The 19,809-nt window shown below is 41.3% G+C and overlaps 1 protein-coding gene across 8 annotated transcripts in view; it reads right to left on the bottom strand.

Moving 5' to 3' along the window:
* Positions 1-9,750: 9,750 nt before the first annotated feature.
* FAM210A (family with sequence similarity 210 member A) overlaps positions 9,751-19,809 on the bottom strand; it is a 19,314-nt gene continuing 9,255 nt past the window's right edge. For 4 of the 8 annotated variants that reach the window (XM_053935268.1, XM_053935290.1, XM_053935277.1 and 1 more), the window contains exons 2-5: positions 16,591-16,698; positions 14,898-15,370; positions 12,668-12,779; positions 9,751-11,623 (exon numbers count right to left, since the gene is read on the bottom strand). In XM_053935268.1, the coding sequence (XP_053791243.1) occupies positions 11,324-11,623; positions 12,668-12,779; positions 14,898-15,346 (861 nt within the window). In that variant the 5' untranslated portion in view covers positions 15,347-15,370; positions 16,591-16,698 and the 3' untranslated portion in view covers positions 9,751-11,323. The remainder of the gene's footprint in view (positions 11,624-12,667; positions 12,780-14,897; positions 15,371-16,590; positions 16,699-19,809) is intronic. The other 4 variants (XM_053935309.1, XM_053935300.1, XM_053935317.1 and 1 more) reach the window with 2 other exon arrangements.

The following is a 19,809-nucleotide window of genomic DNA, read 5'->3' as shown; positions in this document are numbered from 1 at the left end:
TTTGTCTCCTGTTGGATTTATTTTCCCTTCGAATTGAAAAAGAAAAAAAAGCATGGAACTCTAGAGTGGTTTTGGTAATACTAAGTACTTGTGTTTCTACCTTGCTGTTTTGCTGCTGGCAGCCAGGTAGCAGATCATTAAGGAATGAGAGAGGACTCAATCCTTGAAGCATTATGTTAGAGCCCTGGGAAGTGGATGTCTGGTGAGGGTTTAAGATCAGCGTTCTGACCCTCACACTCTGGTGATTAATGCTGGGACGGTTTCTGCCCTGCCTCTGCCATAAGATGGGCTGTAGCAGGAGACAGCCTGTCACACACTGGAGTTAAGTCTAGGCACTTAATCTAAGCCAGCTTGTGATTTCGATTCCTTTAAGATAACAACCCCACCTCGATCTCATTTAAAGCCCTGCTGGTGGTGACGGCCTCTGGCACAGCAGAGCTGACTGACCAGCGGGGGGGGATAAGCAATGCCCCCAAAGCATTGAGTTGCAAAAATTCTTTAAAAAATGAAGGTGCAAAATACGGCTTCTGGGAGGGAGATTCACTACCTGGTTTAAGAAAGCTGGGACATGCTTTGGGCAGTGCTTAAAATAAGAGCAGTTGTGGTCCAGTAATGGGGAGAAGAGAGGGATGATGCTCTTAGTAAGAAACCAGATGAAAGGGTCCCGTGAAATATGCAGAGATTTGTCTTTGGTGATACAGATCTTTGCAAGGTAGATCAAATTCTCCCTGGCTGGCACATGCCACTTTGCCATACTAAAGCTTAACAAAACTGGGAAAGAGCAGGTAATTTCTGTTCATTCTGTGTATAAAGTGATGCTTTATTTAGCATGTTTATTAATAACACAGTTATCTTGGTTTATATTTTATACCTGTGCTTGCTGGAGTTTGATGTCTGTTGCTGCGATGTGATGCTGAGTTTGATACTTCAAACCTGGGGCTTTCTTGCAGGTCTTTTCCAGGAAGAGGTTTGCTGTGGGAACCATGGTCCATCCCACTTCTGACAGCCTGCTATGGAGCTGTCTTTACATTCCACTCAGAGAGGAACCAGGGGGGTTCCCCTTGCTGCTGTTCTTTTCAAACACGTTAGTTCTTTAAATGTTGCAGTACTTATTTTTGGGTCAAAAGTAATAATATTTTTTCCTATAACTACCCTGAGTTTGCTCTCCTCCGACAACAGCATTTTAATTCTTCTTTAGTATTTAGAAAATTGCTAGTTCCTTAGTCCTTACAAGTACTCTAAATCTCCAAGCTTCTGCTCCTCCTCTACTGTCTGAACCCTGAACTCCCTGGAAACTGCATTTTTTGAGCCTACTTTGATCTTTTACTTAATCTGGTTTTAATTGTGTTTATATTTAGTTTATAATATGCCATTCTGTTTGATTGTGTTTTAATATCAGTGCCAATGGTTGCAACTCAGCTGTAAATGGGATGTCTCATCTCAGTAGGGTTACTTTTTTCTGCTGAAAGATTAATACAGTGGCTGCTGCAGTCCTGTGAAACCTCTAGGTCTGGCTTCCAGGCTCCCAGCAGTATTGTGTCTCATTACAAACACCCTGGTTTTAACATCCCAAACCCTTTTCTTCCAAAGACCCCTCTGTAATGAGACTTCGTTACTTAGACAAAAATTAATTAGGCTTCTCTCATTATCACTGTTTTGATCGGTTGTGCTTTAAGTGAGTTCTAATTAAAATGCACATTTTAAAACCCTTACTGCTGAATCCTCTTCTAATAGCTCGCTTCTACTGCGGCGATGCCCTGCTTTTTGTGCAGTTTGCATTGTGCTGCTTTTGCAGAACTCTAGCATTGATTAAGAAAACTAAAAACTTGCATGATTTTTTTTTTTGCTTGTTTTCTACATTTTTTTTCAGACTGGCTGCCAAATGATTGCTCCTGAGAGCTTGAGAATGGGGATTAGAGCTGAAACACTGAATTCCCTACATGTGGTAAAATTGATGAGCTGAGTTTCTCAGTGTCCTGTATAGTCAGTAACCCTACTTGTTCCCAGAATCTTCCAAAACATAAGGGGGAAGCTATATGCTGCAGTTGTTACTTATTAACTGCAAATTTCAGCTTGCCTTCGATGTTCCAAGTTGCCTTAAATACATTATTTATTTTGGCAGGACTGCATGATCCATCCCAGGGATACCTGCCATATGCTAAGCCTGTGGATGTTCTGCCATGGCTAGAGGGGGATACTTGAAGGCTGGCTCCTTAATAAAGGGGCTAATCTGTAAATCAAACAAAATATTTTGTATTCTTTAATGGTTTCCACTATGAAGTGTGCTGCAGAACAGCAGCAGAAAGGTGCTAAAAGTATTTTAAAGATGAGGAAACACACATGAAGAAGTACATGCCAGGTCTCAGCACAGCCCATGGCAATGCTGGGAATAACCTTTCTATCGCCACCATTCCCAGTCTCTCCACTTGCAAGGCATAGTTTCTCTCTGCTCACTTCCAACACACCCCACTGTCTTGTACAGAGCTATTTTCTGTTTGGCAGGGCTTTGAGCAAGCAGCCAGGACATAGCCACCCCTTGTTCAGAGAAAGAGGGCATCTTTTTCATGGAGGCCAAAATGCCACCCTTGAGCCCCTGTCAGTGCCAACACCAGATCATTCCAGCTTAATTTAACATTTGCAGACATTATAGTGATTGACAGTTGAGTTGAGTGGAAAATTCCAGTTTAATCCTGCTCTGTGTGCCACAGACATGGGCTCAGACAGCTTGACCTACATTTAACCCTGGGCAGCAAGAAATTCTTAGGGGAAAAGAAAAAAAAAAGTCATTTTCATCTCAAAGCAGTGAGAACATTCCAGTTTATTACATGTTCCTGTGTATATGCATACACGTGTAATTGTGTTACAGTGCTGTGAATATTTCATGAGCTGAGGCAAGTTTGCCCTGATTGGCTTCACTTGGTGAAGAAGACATGTAAATCGAATATAAAAGCACAAGTGTGCTTGCATAGCTATTCAGCAGGATTTATGGCAGCAGCAAAAAAGGATAGGAGCTAGTTCTTTCCTGACAATGGGGTTAGGATTGTAAGTGCTATAAAATTTGCTTATGCTGCAAACTTTATATCTCTTGGGAGAAAAGTTGATGAGCTGGTAACTTCAACTAATGTATTGTCAGGAAAAGCCTAACAGGAAAGGCTTGACTGAGAGACTGCAGAGTCAGTCTGGTTTCTTTGACCCTCCTCCTGCAGATCAAAGGTGCTGATAGTGACTGACTGTGTTTGTTTTGGGAAGTTACAGGTGCAGTACTGGGTATCACGGCTTTTCAGCGAGAGGTGCATTGGCAAACATGAAAAGCCCTGTGGCTGAGTGATAAGTGCATTAGCTACTCAGCATGCAAGCCCTCTCACCTTCTACAGTCATGCTGTATATTATACCTATAGATAATATGCATGCTTAGCTCCAGCCATATGCTAGGGCAATCAGGCACTTTACTGTAAAATTGGGCCTCAGTCATCAGGTGCACTAAAATCACCACCTGACAGTGGCACAGAAGTAAAGTGCCTGTCTGCAGTAAAACTGTGCTCGAGAATAAACTGTGTGGCTGTAGCTGGAGTGCTGCTTGTGCGCTGGCACTTTTTTTTTTTTGAAGAAGATTGTCTCTATGTGGCTACATGCTGTGCAGAGGTGTGAGGGCTAGTGCACAGCAATCCAGCAATAGAAATACACTGTTAGTACATTAGGCAGAACTTTGAGTACTCCTATAAAATGACATTGTTCTCTTTATTTTCATGGCTTTTCTAGTCTAATCCAGGATAAAAACTTTATTCAGGTATTTAGCTAACCATATCATTGGTCATCAGATAGCCAAGGCTGAGAAATTTCCCTTTCTCCACTACAATTCGTACAAAGGTCTCCTTCCAAACTAAATCACAGCTGCCCCATCTGGGAGGTAGCTGGAGGCCACAGCTGTGTGCAGGCACGTGTTTTTGGAGGAAAGGTGCTGCAAGGCGGCTCTCAGGCAGTGCCTGGATAAAGAGCCGGTGCAAATGCGCTGGTGGAAGTGCTCGACAGTGCCAGCTGAGGGGACTCGGCACCACTTTCTGCAGAGTCTTTTCAGCAGAAGGGCATGTACAGCATCACTGCTTCTCTGCTTTCTCTCATTCTCTCACATCTACATCCTTACAAGGTCTGGCAACTCTTTTTGTGCCTATGAACAAATCCATGTGAAATGATAAAATGGATGGAGGTAAACTTGCAGCTTGTGTATTTAGAACCTCATAGTGGAGCTGGATTTTGTCTCCACCTGCTTTGTGACCCCAGATGGGAGGTCATCAGTAAGCACAATCAAGGCAGTGTTCACAAGGAGCCTGTGCTGTCTCTCTGTGCCTGTTTTAGGTCACCAAGGCAGCCCATTGAAATTACCAGTGCTGGATCTGTTCCACTACCAGCCTCCCAGCAGTACAGTTTTGATTCGTATTAAATGTAGGATCCCAACTGCATTTCTGACGGATTCAGCATAGCATTTCAAGTGGAAATTACATCAGTTTTATGACTTTATTCTGATTGCAAGAGTACATAAGATTCTTGATTCAGCATGACTTTGAGAGGAGGACACAGACTATTCGATACTTGACTGGCAATGGAGCTGACTTGAGAACTGTAGCATGTTTGGGCATCCTAAACAAGCCTGAATATCCTCCCCTGGATTCTCTCCTCTCTGATCGTCTAATCAATTCATCAAACTCAAGCCCAAACTTAACACTACATGTTACCCTGCGGGCTTTTGAAATCAAGATATATTCTTTCTACTTAAGAAGATCATAAAAATAGGCAGCTAATTGCCAGAGGATAATTACAATTCTCTAATTATTATTGTTGCTGATGGTAAGTGATGAACAAGGATGAATGTGATGCAATGCCCTAAGCTGACACCCTGAAGGGGACACAATCAGGAATTTGTTTCAACTTTGGCTCCAGCACCATCTTGAGTCACTATTTTTGCTCTGGCCTGTTACTGGGTCACAGCTTTGGCTCCAACTCTGCTCAAAAGGCTCAGCTGCACCTTCAGCTTGGGCACTAATTTCAACTATGATTGGCTCTGGTCTTTGTTCAGGCCATTATTTTGACTGGCCCCATTTTCACTATTGCTTCAGTTCCAGCTGTTGTTTAGGCCAAGATTTCAGCTCCTCTTGGGCTAAGAACTTGGGCAGTTCCCCTGTCAGGCTCTGACTTTTGTTCTGGGCCCACCTTGGGCCATGATTTTGACTCTGGGTCCTGCTCAGGATATGAATTCAGCTTTGGCCTTTATTGAGCTGCTGTTTCCACTCAGCTCCATCTTGGTCTGCAGCTTTTTCTCCTGCCAGTACTTGAGTGCCAGCCCAGAGTTGGTCATACATTTGGCTCTGGCTGTATATCACTCTTTGAGCTGGGCTCCAGCCCTGGCTCCTTGGCCCTGTCTCATCATCTCCAACTTGGTATTAGGCTTCAGCTCTGGCCCTTGGCTGGGCTGTGATTTTGGCTCTGGTCCCATCAGGCTGTGACTGCAGGTCTGACCTCTGTTCAGGCTGTGAGTAGAGATCAGGAGCCACCTTGAGCCTCTATCATGTCTCCAGCCCCATCGTTGGCAATAGTTGCAGCTCCAGGACCCATCCTGAGTCACAACTTTGATTCTGGTCCCATCTTGGCTCATGAGCTTGTTCTCAGCCTGATAGAGGGCTCTGACTCTGGCTCCAGCTCAGGCTCTCATGTCTACTCTGCCCCTGCTTGGTCTTTGACTCTGCTCTGCCCTTCTCGGTTTATGACTTTGGATCCGGCCTGACATGAAGCAGCAGCTTTGGCTCTGGTCCCTGCTTGGGCTGTGACTGGCACCAGATCGAGCTATTAACCTCAGCTTTGTAGAGATACTGGAGTGAGACTTTATCTCCTCCCATCTATGGCAGCAATTTGAGCTCTGGCTCACCTTAGGCTGCTGCTGCAGCTCTGGCTCAACAGTGGATCTAGATTTTTGTGTCAGCCCCATCTTTGGCCATAACTTAGGCTCTGGCCTTTGCCCAGTGGCTGCTTTGGGTCTAACCAGGCTTTGGGTCTACCCAGGCTTTGGGTCTGACCCCTCCTCAGGAGGCTGCTGTGACTTGGCCACTATTTGGGCCATGGCTTTGGCTCTGGCCCCATCTTGGCTTGTGACTTTGTCTCCAGCCACATCTTCATCTGCAACTTTGGCTTAAACTATTGCTCAGGCCACAGATTTGGCTTCATTTTCATCTTGGGTTCTTGCTTTGGTTCCTACTTTGGCTCTGATTGCAGTTTTGGTTCTGGATTGGTATTGGGCTGTGACTTAATATCTGGCCTGATATTGGCCAGGTGCTTTGCCAGCAGCTTGACGGTAGATCCCAGCTTTGGCTCTGGCCCTGACTGGGAGGCTATTACAGCTCTTACTTGGGCTGCTACTTCAGTCCTGTGTCAAGCTGTAACCTAGACTCTGGTCACCTGGCCATGAACATCTTTGTCTCTGCTTTGATACTCAGTTGCAACTTTGCCTTTGGTCCCTGCTTGGTTCATGACTTCTGCTTTATCCCATTTCAGGCTGCAACTTTTGCTTCTTGGGCAGTGATTTCAGCCCTGTTCCCTGTTCAGTGACTGGTGGCTATTTTCAAGCCATGTCCACCGTGAGGCCCTGTGTTTGGCTCAGTTTTTGGATCAGGGCTTCAGCTCTGGTCCCTGCTCCAGCACCAGTGAGGATCATGGCTTCTGCTCCAGTCCCATATTGAGCTGTGACTTTGGCTCTGGCCCCATTTCTAGGCACAAGTTTGGCTCCAGCCCTATATCAGACTGTGATTTTAGCTTCAGCCCCATCCTGAGCTGTAACATCAGTGATGGTGCCATTTTTGCTCTATCTTTTGCTCTTGCTCAATCTCAGACCATGTTTGTGGCTCTGGCCCCTATTTGGGTTTGCTATTTGTTCCTTGTCATATCTTGGGTTGTTACTTTGTTTCTAGGTGAAATCTTGGGCCATGGCTTCAACTCTGGCCCCATCTCTAGATGTGACTTTAGCTCCATTGCAATTTCAGGCCATGATTTCTGTTCTAGACACATCTTGGGCCTCTGAGACACATCTGGCCTAATAATACCAGGTTGCTATTTCAGCTCCAGTACCTGTTTGGTCTGTGACTGTGGCTAGGGCTGGATGGCAGGTTGTGGCTGTGGCTGTAGCCCCATGTTGGTCCGTGGCTTCATCTTAGTGGCACTTCTGGGCATGATTTCAGCTCTGGCCCAATATGTGGCTGTGACTTTGATACCTGGAGAGGTTACCTAAAACAGAAGCTAGACAGAGTAAGAGAAAAAAAGTAGGTATTTATTAAAAAGGCCTTCAAAGGTTACACCATGGGCAGTAGAAGAGTCTGGCCGAGGCTACACCCAAGATGGATGATGGGTTTTCACACTTTTATAAGTTTTTTTTTCATTAATTTTCACACTTTTATGAGTTTGGTCCATTTGCATATTGGGGTTAATTGTCCAATTAGAGCTTCAGGTTATGAAGTCCCATTCTCCCAGTTTGTTCCCCCCCCACCCCCAATTTGCTTTTGTTTATACATTTTGGGGCCTGAAGCTGCAATGGTCAGGCTGGAAAAGGATTGTTTTGTCTAACTAAGCTGTGAAGAGAAAAGTTTAGTGTTATATACTACTGCAGTACAGAATCTGGATAATATGAGAGCTAAAACTTCATCAACTTCAGTTCCTGCCCTGTCTTGGACCACTACTTGCCTCAACTCAAATTTGGCTCTGGTCCTTGCTCAGACAGTGAGTGCCACAGCAATTTGAGCTGAAATGGCTCTGGCTTTGGTTCCACCCCATCCTGGGTTATGAATTTTTTGGCTCTGTCACCACCTCAGGTGGTGACTGCTGTTTTGTCTTGCGACTGTCCAGTCCCAGTAGGGATATTATCTTGATTCTGGGCCCACCTTTAGCTGCAATTTTGGCTCTGGGCAGTGCTTGCGCTTTGATTTTGTCTCTTCCCCATCTTGAGCAGCAACTTTGGCCCGAGCCAAGTAATGAGTTGTGATGTCTCTGGCTCTGCATTGGTTTGTAACTTCAGCTCCAGTCCCATCTTGGGATGTGATTTCAGATCTGCCCCCTGCTTGGACCATAACATCTACTCCAGTTCCATCCTGGGGCCCCAGCTTTGACACAGATTCCCTGCTTTGATCACAGCATGTACTCTGGACTCAAGAGTGCAGGTTGTGACTTGGTGATGCTGTGCAGCAGTGTTACATGTGAGGCAGGGAGCAGACAGCAGTGGGAGATGGTGCCAAAGCAGCCATTTCCCTGCTGTACATGTAGTGATGGATGCCTTAGTCCTGGTCTCATCAGTTTTCTGAAGCTTTGCAGAGGTGGAGGGACCCACACCCTCACCCACCCTCTAGAGCCTGAAGGGACAGCCCTTTCCCACGAGGACGCTGAACAGTGAGAGGTAAAAAGGCAAGCCCTGTTAGCACTGACTGAATGGTTGTACAGGCAATGGAAGGTGCTGCTGGGCTTCTGCCTGGGCTTTTCACCTCACCAAGGACTCTTGGCACTTGCTGGGCACTCCCTTGCTTGGGTCACTCGTGGGCTGCCTCAGGACCTCTTGGTGCTGTGCCCAAACTGCTTTCCCAGGCCATGGCACCTGCTCCCCTGTTCCTTCTCTGCTACTGAAGGCACTAACTGATGCTGCTCCACCTTAAGGGACACTGCTGCCACATGAGTGTGCCAACTGTGCTGGCTTGGGTACCAGAAGGAGACCCTGTGCTGTCCCCAGGTGCCCCTTGCTTGCCCCAGCCTGCCAGCAGAGTGCAGGCACACTGCCTCTCCAAAGGGTGGTGGCCCCTGGCTGCCAGCCATGCAAACTCATGCTAAGGCTGACTGTCACTAACAAGAACTGCACCTTAGTATCATGGCAAGATAATCTGGAAGTGAGATACAAGATGAAAGTCAACTTTGGCCTAGTAAGAATTGCAGCATAGCTGGGTACCCACTGGGCACCAAGTGGCCTTTCATTCATTTCCTGGGTGGCCCAGGAAACTCCCCAGGTGCTCTCTCCACTAATGAGGCAGAGGTCCCATATAAGGCAAATTTGAGACAAGGTCACCAGTACAACCAAGCATGTGACTAATTTTCACAAAAGCTCTCCAAGTCAGACTTCCAAAGTCTTTAAGATTTCCCCTCTCGCTTTGTATAAATGGATCCCTGTAACTCTGTGCTTTGTCAATTGACATGCTGGGTGGAGGAAGTGGTTGTCCCAGAAACTCCTCAGGCTTCTCCATGCTGCAAACTTGACCAACTACACAGAGGTGGCACTTGGCAAGAGTCACTGTGAGCTGTTCCTCCAGCTGCAGAAATGATCACACAGGACAGTCAACTCAAAGTCAATCAGCTTTTGTACTTAGCATTAGTAGAGATGGATCATATAAACACTGGAGTGGTCACAGGCCAGCTGGGCAAGGGGAAGGGCAAGAAGAGGTGGTGGAATGAACAAGTTCTGACATGTCTAAGGGCTAAAGTCATCCTAGGACACCAAGGTGCCCCTGTGCAATCCCTGCCACGTGTAAAGAGACGGATCCTGTGAGTGTCACTGAAAGGGTCCCATATGTGGCCCCAGACTGAGAGTGACCATGCAATGTCACTGGGGCACACTTTGGGCTTTGCAGGGTCCTGCAGGGCATGGCTAACACTGCCCCCAAAAGTGGGAAATCAGAACAAATGCCAGCATCAGAAGAATGTGTGCAGGGGGACAGTAAGGAAAAGCACACTAAAAGAGAAAATAATACAGCAACTTTAGTCCTTAACAGTAATACTTAGCAGTATAAGAGTTCACAGAAATATTTTTTTTTAATAATGTTTATCAGAAACATGGCACTTTACATCTTCAGGTCACTGAATATACAATGATTATTCCTCACAACATCCCTGTGAGGTAGGCATTAGATTGCAGTTACTATTTTACCTGTGGGCAGAGGCAGAGAAGTATGTAATCAATCCTGCACAATTAAGTTAATGAAGTTCAACTCACTCACATGGAGAAGCCCTCAGTGACTTGAATGAGAATGGGACAGTGGGGCAGAGCTGATACTTCATCAGCTATATTTTTTCACTCCAGTAAATTGCAATGCTCAGGGTCCAACTCTCTTGCTCCCCCATATCCCCCTGAGCACCTTTGTTAAACAACTTATACATGCTGAGTTGCTACAAAGTGAGATCTGTAGTAGAAATAGGAAAAATACACTTCAATTCAGCCTAAATTTGGATAAAAATGAGAAGTTTGCCTGCCCAGCCAAATAGAACAGTTTCAACTTTAGTCCTTTATGACATCTGAGACAACATTTCGGCCTTCAGGTATGAATAAGTGTTTGCCTGACTTAATCTAAGGGAAAAAAAGTTTGGTAGACTGTGATCACTTTCTCAGAAATCATGCTTATTTTAGTCAAATTGTTTTACTGAGGGAGGAGGAAGAACTCTGATGTTTAACTTTCTATGTGTTTAAAAAAACCCTTAGTATAGCAATTTCTCAAATAAACTTATCTTTTTTTTTTTTTGTTTCAAAAATGAAATTGAGCAGGTTTGTAAACTTCAATGCAATGAACAAATCCTAGTGTTTAATTATTGATTTTAATGACTTTGTACTGTAAATCAACTTCAGGAAACAAAGTATACTTGACAGTATGGCTACTGTGATTAACTCATCTTCCTATAGCTTTCAGTTATGAAGAGATGCACTGTTCAAGAAAGATTCATAGTCTCAACCTGTAAACACAGCAGCCTGGCTGAAGCCAAGGAAGCCATTGTAATCAATTCCTGCTGAGTAGCTGATCCATCAATTCCTTCATGTGCAGTATCGGTGACAATGGCGTGCTCCAAATTGAGAGATGATCACGATTGAAGAGGCTTGGGTCCACATACTCTAAAAACCTAAACATGCTGCTCTTCCCAACAGAGAAATCTTCATTCTTATTTAATGGAAGACTCAGTCTAGTGGAACCACGGCTGTGCACTATGATGGGAGAAGAACAGAGAAGTGGTTTTTGGCAGAAATCACCTTCATTTTGAGGAGGAGGGTGTGGGGAAAAAAGAGGGAAGAGCAATTCTTAACATTATTACCAAGGGACATGTTAACTTCCAATTTGAGATTCACTTTTCCTTCTGAAAATTGAAACTTTTAGGTCACAACCTCTTCCCCAAGGAACTTTAACTTTTAAATCCATGTAGCAATTGTAGTCTCCAGACAAGGGGCAAAAATATAAAAGAAAAAAAGCTCAGAAGTGCACTTTGCATATCCTGCCTCACAAAGGGTTAAAGTGCTAAGTTTGATATATCCAAAAATTAAGCATCTCTCCTACTCCTTTATTTTTTTAAATGAAACTTTATCTTTGGTTTCTTGTATCTTCCCTGTAATTTTATCCTTTGTTTCCTCCATCTTCTCTGTAATTTTATCCTTTGTTTCCTCCATCTTCTCCGTAATTTTATCCTTTGTTTCCTCCATCTTCTCCGTAATTTTATCCTTTGTTTCCTCCATCCTGTCTTGTAGGTATTCCTTTACTGGTGGTGGTGTGGACATATAGCCGTGCTTACGTAGGTATTTAACAGTGACAGATGTTCCTCCCAAAGTCACAGTGTATCTGGCAGGAGTTGCAATCTTAAAAGAAACCAGAGAACACAGCACATAGATAAAACAGGAAAATAACAGCCAGCAAAAGGTACTTTTTTATGTTGAAAATTTATTTTGACCAGTGTCAGATTCTAAAGATATCTTCAATTTATAAGGAAATAAGGCAGTTTACAGTGCATCCCCTAGAAATGCATACCTTTTATTCAAAGTATCATTTTGGCAGAGCCAGCAAGGGCATTAGACTTTCCTTAAAAAAACTCATCAACACATAAACCCTCCCTGTGCAGCTTGTGGGACAAGCATTCAACATCTTGATGCAATTCAAACAGACTGCATGTGAACACTGAGTTTCTTCCAGCACTGCCAGATCTCCCAGCTATAACAACATCTTTAGATTTAATAACCGTCTTTATTTATTGGTCTCTTTTAGGCACAGGAAAAATTGGAAAGAGTCATACTTTCACATTTTGTTTGGGAAAGTAATCCCTTTGGAAACAGGCAAGAAGGACATCACTTTTAGAAATAAAACAGATTGAGTGGCATGTACAGCAAATATTGTACCTTGGTTTTGGATGGTCTGACATGTTTCAAGCTTTCCAAACACAGACTTTGCACATATAAAGCAATAAAAGGAAACCCAAACCTGAATGTAAGTAATTTATTCAAATGGACAATGAAAATACTTGCCAGTGATGGACATCTAAGGGGAAGACAAAAAGTCATCTAGGGTAAAAATAACTGTCCTTTTATCTGAAATTCAGATGAGGTGTTTAGACTTTATCTCTTTGTCCCTGCTAATCATGTCAGGGATACTGAATAACTTAATTGTCATCTCAGAGGGCTGCAATACTTTTGCAGCAAAGAAGTTATTTTAGAAATACAGATAAACTCCTTGAAGGAACACAGAACACATATCAACTTGCATGGGACTATTTTTACCACAAAATGAATGCTTAAGTACATGTAACTATCAAAGAAAGCTAATTAATTCCTTCTGCTGTAAACAAGTAAACTCTGTTTATTTCACCAGGCAAGACTTAGAGCTTATTTACAAACTATAATTATACTTACTTTATACAATGCATATGCAGTTAGTGCATTTCCACTCTGGGAATTTTTCAGGATGTCTACTACGCTGTCTGGTAAGCCAATCAACTCTAGGAATGGAACAACATTCACTCCACTATAAAAGAGAAAAACACTGGTAACTTGAATGGGAATTTGAAACCTGAATAGTAATTTAGAGTACTATTTCTTTATTACACAAACTTCATAATTTGAAAACAATTTTTTTTTTAATCTAAGCAATATACTTACAGGATTTATGTTTCTTACCACAGGAAAATTAATGTTCTTCTCAGCATTTCAAAAGGTGACCCATTTATATTATCTCTGTTGGGTGGAATAGTTTCTAATTTACCTGTGTCCCAGTTTATGTTTCAGGTAAGTAGATGTAATGGTGGTAAGACTGCTACTCAGGTTCCAGCTGTGCACATTCAATTTCATGCTCTGTTTTGTCTAAAATTACATTTTTTCTATTAAAATTTCAGATAATGTTCTCCATTCACTTCTAAATATATCAAACATGGAATGTGGCAAAAGAAAAGGAAGCAACATGTTACATGGACAAGACTTCAGGGGCTTTGTCCTCAGTTGTTCTACTGCGTCAATATAAGGTACCAAGATTGGTGGAGGGAGCTCCTATCACATTTTCTTTCTATTTGAAATCCAGGGAAACACCAAAAGAGAAAGGAAAGCTAATCTTTATATTACAGAAGAAAGCTACACACAGTTATAGAAGACCTGAATGTCCAGTATTTAGAGATTTTGTCTTATTAGTACCATTATCCATTTCTATCTAATATTTTAAGCATTCTTCTGAGCATGCAATTGCTTTAGCATCAGGAACAGTAACAGGCAGTAATTTCCCAACAGCTACTAGAACCTACAGTCTGAAGGCTTATTCCCAGAGTAGGGAATGCAGACCTAGTAAGAGCTGAAAGACAGCACTAACTGTGCCATTTCATAAACCACCACTGTTTAGTCTTGTATGACCAGTCATTCTGAAAGTTATTTTTCTACTTCAAGAGGGCACTGCTCCTGTGGCATAACAAACTGAAGCTTTGTTATAATTAGTTTAATTAGTTTCTAGTTGAGTATTTCAGTTGTTTTGATCTGCCAAATACCTACTTTAGCAGCAAGCTTTAGAGTTTCAAGAAAAGTAATCTTCACTCAATGTGAAATGTCAGGACATAAGCATCAACCTGAATTTATTCAAAGCAAAATATTTTTATAGTTCAAGACCTTTATTCCTCTGACATGAGCTAAATTTAGAATGACATTTGGATCTATAGCTCCCAGAAAGGGCAATTATGCCAGCTGGTTAGAGTAACTAAAACAAACACTTGTGCAGTAAGGCATTCTGATGTCAGAGTTCCATCCTTGCCACCACAAACCATCGTTGTTTCATGCTTTCTATTATTAAATATACAACACCAGCAGTCCAGAGATAAACATTTGCTTATATTTAGCAAACTATTTCCAGATAAATAAAACTTCTTTCATCTGAACTAGCAAACTAGCAGCTCATAATTGATATAGTATTTTTTTCTGATAAATGCCATTTTCCAGAATGGTATCTAGCACATGCTGTAACTAAAAGAAACTAAAATTAGAATACTTCATTTATCTTTTTTTTTTTTTAACCACACAAATATTTAATTTCCAATTAAAAAGTATAGTCTACAGTAGCAATTTTTTCAGTGGATCGAAGGAAATACAAGAAACAGAAACAAAAAAGGAGGGGATACACATTGTGAACAGCTAAGAGAGGTAAATCCAAGAAGCGAAAATCCAGTTATAAGGAATGACTGGGGATGAAGAGGGGAGGAAGTGGTAACCTGAAGTCCAAGGGCAAAAAAAAAAAGAAAAAGTCTATAAAGATCTCAACTAGCCATTCACAATCAGGATTCCAAATCCCTATCTTTACCTTTTGAGAGATTACTAATAATTTCAATGCTGCTTACATCTATTCATCATTTTGGAGAGATGAGCATTCCTTTAAAGGTCAGCAACATACCAGGTACACAGCAATAACTGCATGGTAATAGTATGTACATGACACTCTCATGAATCCTATATACTTTCAATATTAACCTTATGCTTTAGTCAAAAATGTAGCCACATTTCTCTTTTAAATATAAAGGCACTTTTTAACATGCAATAATAATTTATATGTCCTTTCACTAGTAGATCTCAATTCAACCACGGTATTGGGCACTGCAACAAAATGCCAACTTACTTCATGGCTGCATAGTAAAAGGATCCAAACCATACAGTGGAAGTCACAAGGTGCACTGGAATCATGACTTTCCCATACTGCTTAAAAGTTTTCTTGAATCTCTGAACAAGACTAATTGATTTATCTTGTAATGGATCAGGTTCTGAAGAATCTGACTCTGCAGGGCTCTGCTTGGGTGCATCAGTGGCCAAAGGCAAAGGATTTCTCCCTTCTGGTACTTTGTGAGAAGTGTCTGCTGGCTGGGATGAAAAAGCAGTTTTCTTTGAGGCAAAGTGAGCTGCACCTGCATGAAGACATTGTTTAGGAGGGTCCAGTGCCAGAATGACTTTGCATCCCACAGTAGACAACACAGACTGTCCTTTCAAGCACTGAAAGACACCGGTGCGAGGGAAGAACCAACATGTCCCATGCGCCAGCTGAGATGCAGAATGTAACAGACTCCGCTGCATTTTGATGAAGTGTGGATGGAGTTTCTATAAAGAAGAAACAAGAGTAAACAAACTGCATTTCAGTGGTGTGATTTCTACTTGCTCCAATGTCACTTACAATTCTCAAATTTTAAATGGCTTTCTATTCTACTTTAGAAAGGTTTCCCTCACATTCTTTGCAGAAATGGTTACCTTCCAGAATTAAGGAAATAATTTTCTAGTTTCTTCAGCATTCTGAACTAAAATAGCACCTTCACTTAACATAGTCTGCTCCTCACTGCTAAAATGATCACTCTACTCCCAAAAATATTTTTACGAGTTTAATACTATCTACTGCTTTTATCTACATGATCTGGCACAGCCATTGAAAAGTTACCTTTAAACTTCACTTAAAGTAGCATCTGGTAACTTGTGTGATTCATTGAGCCTACATAAATGCATTAAAAATTCACTGAAGTAAATGCAATTAAAATTTATTTTTGGTGTCAGTGCATTCTTAGTTTTGGTAAAATTTTTCACGTTCGATACTATTTTGAGTAGAAGTTCATAAAATTGAGAAAATCCCAATAGAAATAATTATTAATAATCAAGCAATAGCCTAAATAGTAACAAATGTAACTGTAACAGCCTGCCAGTAACACCTGTCAGGAAGGGGGAAGGTACTGTTGAATGTAATGTATTAACATAAGCAAAACTGAATTGCAATTTTCCAAATATTGCAATGCAAAGAATATTTTAAAACTGTGGAATAATCCAGTTAACTCTATGATTTTGAATACTTACCAGTTACTCCTGAAAGTTTGAAATAACTATTGAGAGCTTTCCCAAAAAGAAGAAAGGAATTTACTTTTGCATGCATAGACATCAAGAAATAATTTTACCCCCCAAAATGCATACTTTGAAATTGTGAAATAATCTTTCCTTTCCTTTATTCAATGGTTGCAAGTTACAGAACTAGCATTCCTTCCCTCCAAAAAAAAAAAAAAAAGGTGATGCTAATTGATGTAACAAATGCCATTTAAGTTAGTTACACTACAAGTTTTGTACAATACTAATGCTTTTCCATTTTAATTGCCACAACAATTCTTTATCCAAACTAGAAATCATTCAAATTTAATTGAAATGTCGTATCTGCTTTCCCTTCACCTTAGATATATGCCAGGTGTTTTAGCAGTGAATTTTTCTAGGCTGCAGAAAATGATTAATACTTCTTAACAGAGAAAGAAGCTTAAAAAACAAAAAAAAAAAAGTGAAACCATACATACCCTTTATTATTTTCCAGATATGGTAAGGGGTGTATCTTCAAAAAGTTGCAACTCTTCCACTAGCTCCCCACCTTTCAAATATATGTCTTGAACACATTGAGGCCCCTGCTAAAGTGAAAAAAGGGCACATTTAGAGAACTAGCAACAAGAGCAAATTTATCCTATGAAGATTTATTTCTGTTCAGCCTGAAACCTTGCAACTGAAGAATTTATTGGTGTAAATTCCCTTTTGAATACTGACATGCTAATGGGAGATTTTTTCTGTGTAATTTTAGAATTTCCTCAACTTTGAATTACTGTTCAAGAGAGGAAAGTTTCATAATCCAAATGGATCTGTTGGAACGATCCTGCCTGTACGTTTGCTAGGTAGTTTTATGCTACTGTTGTACTTGAATTAATGGCAATTACTAGAATGACAATGTTTGATGTGGGGAGAAGAGGAATTCCCAGGTTTCAAACTCCCTGGGAATCTCTGCATTGCTTGTGACACACAGACACACACTTTTGTTGAACTCCTACTAACAGGAGGTACTGCATCAATGGGGAAAAGGAACTTGTGTCTCCATATAAGGAAGCAGTTACTCTGTCCTGTTGAATTATGAACTCGGTGGGAGTGAAGAAGTGCTGCTGCTGTTCATGGAGCAGTAAATCAGCTACAGGTACTGGCCCTCCACGACTCAGTTTTCTGTAAGACTTCACTGGAAGCAGCAATTGCTTGTGGTATCTCTAGTTTTGCAAGAAACAGAGATTCTTGCTTACTTCTGAAACCCAAATGCAATTGCTTCTCAAAATAAGAAGTAGTGAAAACACTCAGCAAAACTCAAGTGTTCAGATGGCACTCTATCATGTGCCAACTACTTAACTGATTTACAGAAATTGTAACAACAAACATGCAACATGACAACTGCATTCCTTGCCTATTGCCACTTACAGTTCTTTCCTGAGGGATAACATTGTCTACAGTGAACTGTTTTCCCCTCTCACTAATAGTACACATCACTGAGTGTCTGCCCTAAGTAGATTTTCTCAATATCCAGCCAGCAGACTCAGCAAAAGGCATCCACCTATGGGAATCTGGAGGCTCTTGAGTCAGACTTCTACTGTTCACCAGTACCCTACTGAAAAATACCTGGTTCAAACAAGCTTTGCAAATTGCCACCATACAGCATGGGAAACCATAATTTTGAGTCATTTATGTTATTAACAGGACACTGCATTCCAGCAGCCTTGGGAAGAGATCATTCCTCAGCACAGGACTGAGAAGCTGAACAAGCATTTCTGAATTTTTCCATTCCTTGTAGTGTATTTACAGTAGCACTTCTCAGAGCACTGTTTCTAGATTTTGCAAGATGTAGGAAAGGCATATGAATCAAGTAACAGATTAATACAGCATACACTTTTCCTAATGACCTTACTGTGTTTCACAAGTAAGTGCTTTGCTTATTTAAATGAACAAAGGAGAGACCTTTTGAAGTGTTGGTACACTGAGTATTACACTGCTATCCAGAAGCACTGGCATGAGGGAGCTATTATAAAGGCTACAGCAAGATGTAGGAAAGGCATATGAATCAAGTAACAGATTAATACAGCATACACTTTGTAAATTCATTTTAAAGAAACAAATATTTTTAAAGGGGTGATGGGTGCAGCTGCTCAATTGTTATAATTACTTGGCTCAACAATGCAAACAAATCTTTATCAGGACATATAAAGTGCACAATAATTATGGTTGGAGATCCAAATAAACATTAAACTAGCTGTTTCATCCCTCTAAAACATGACATGAATACAGAGAAACTTGTCCTTTAAGACAATTAGTAAGAGGAAGTTCCTAAAACCTGTGCACTCTACAGGCAACAGGAAGTGTGTCAGCCTATGGATTTGAGACACAGATTTCTTCTCTAAGCATAATACTTCTCAAAGAAGTTACTGGAGCTATACAAGCTATACAGTTGCCCCTGTAACTTTAGGTTGTTAAAACCACTCAGATTCTAAGGAAGTCAGGACAGTAACCTGAACGTTACCCACAACTGCACCTAGTGACTTTTGAAAAGTTGCTTCTTCATTTTAGTGTGTTTAACATTTTTCCTGCTGTTGCATCATGCTGCAAAGGTGCAGAAAAGGACAAGAAGGTACAAGCTCCACATACCAAGATGGGAAAGCTCTTGTCTGTGGAGTGGGGGCAGGGGGAAAGGTGTTTCAAAGCATCTTAGATTACTTGATTAGTTTTCTCTTAAAAATGCCACAAAGAAAAAAAAATCTGTCTAAGGACAAATATAACGCAAGTTCTTTGCTCCAAGAATTACATGTAGTCAGTGACTGAATAGATATTAGCTACAGAAATCATGAAATGCTATACAAACACTTGTGATATGGTATCCTCTTCAGCACTGTCACATCCCAGCTAACTATTTAGTAGGCTCGCCAGCAGACTGTAAACTGAGCTGTAGAGATATTGGTTGTTCAAGACAAACTCCTGGTTGGGATTCCTGGATAACCATTTAATTCCTGAAGGCACCCCTGTCTTATGGTGAGCTGTTAACAAGGCCTCTGACATAAAGGGAGTGCTCTAGGGGCCTCTTATGGAAAAGTACAGATCAGCTTCTCGTTGCAGTGCTGGAGGTTTTGTTTAGGAAACTTCTGTACTTGTGTTATAATTCAGATCAGCTTTGGCATAAATCTCATATACTGCAAGAGCATCCTGGCTCTTGCATTTACTCTACTTTCCAGTGATAATTAGAAAGTAGATATTAAATTTGCTTTTTGTTCCCGAGGACAACAAAAGTTCAGGAATTTTAAAAGAGTGCTGGTTTATGTGACTGTCTCAAAGTGGGCTTTGGATGTGTGCAAACATTCTATGCCAAAAAATTCCAGGGGATCTTTGGAAAACACAGAAGTAACAAGCCTGGCTAATATAGCTATGGCAAAGGCTGCTGTGGGTATTTACTGTTGGAAAGAGGAAACATGTCAGTGATACTGTCAGATTAAACTTTCATCAGATAATTTGTGTAAAAATGGTTACCCTGTTACAATTGATGTTTTTTGAGTTACCGGAAAAATTAAAATATGAGAAAGGGAGGTGCATAAAAGATGGCAAGAACTTTAGTGTTAAGATAATGGCAAAAACTTTAGCGTTAAGTTTTTTTGTAAAAGAGGTCAGAAAGCATCTGAGGGAATTGAGGGTATAGTATATGTAGAGAACACTCGATTATTTTCTCA

Source organism: Vidua chalybeata, chromosome 1 (assembly GCF_026979565.1).
Source record: "Vidua chalybeata isolate OUT-0048 chromosome 1, bVidCha1 merged haplotype, whole genome shotgun sequence".
Lineage (NCBI taxonomy): Eukaryota > Metazoa > Chordata > Aves > Passeriformes > Viduidae > Vidua > Vidua chalybeata.
This window is presented reverse-complemented; position numbering and strand designations above follow the sequence as displayed.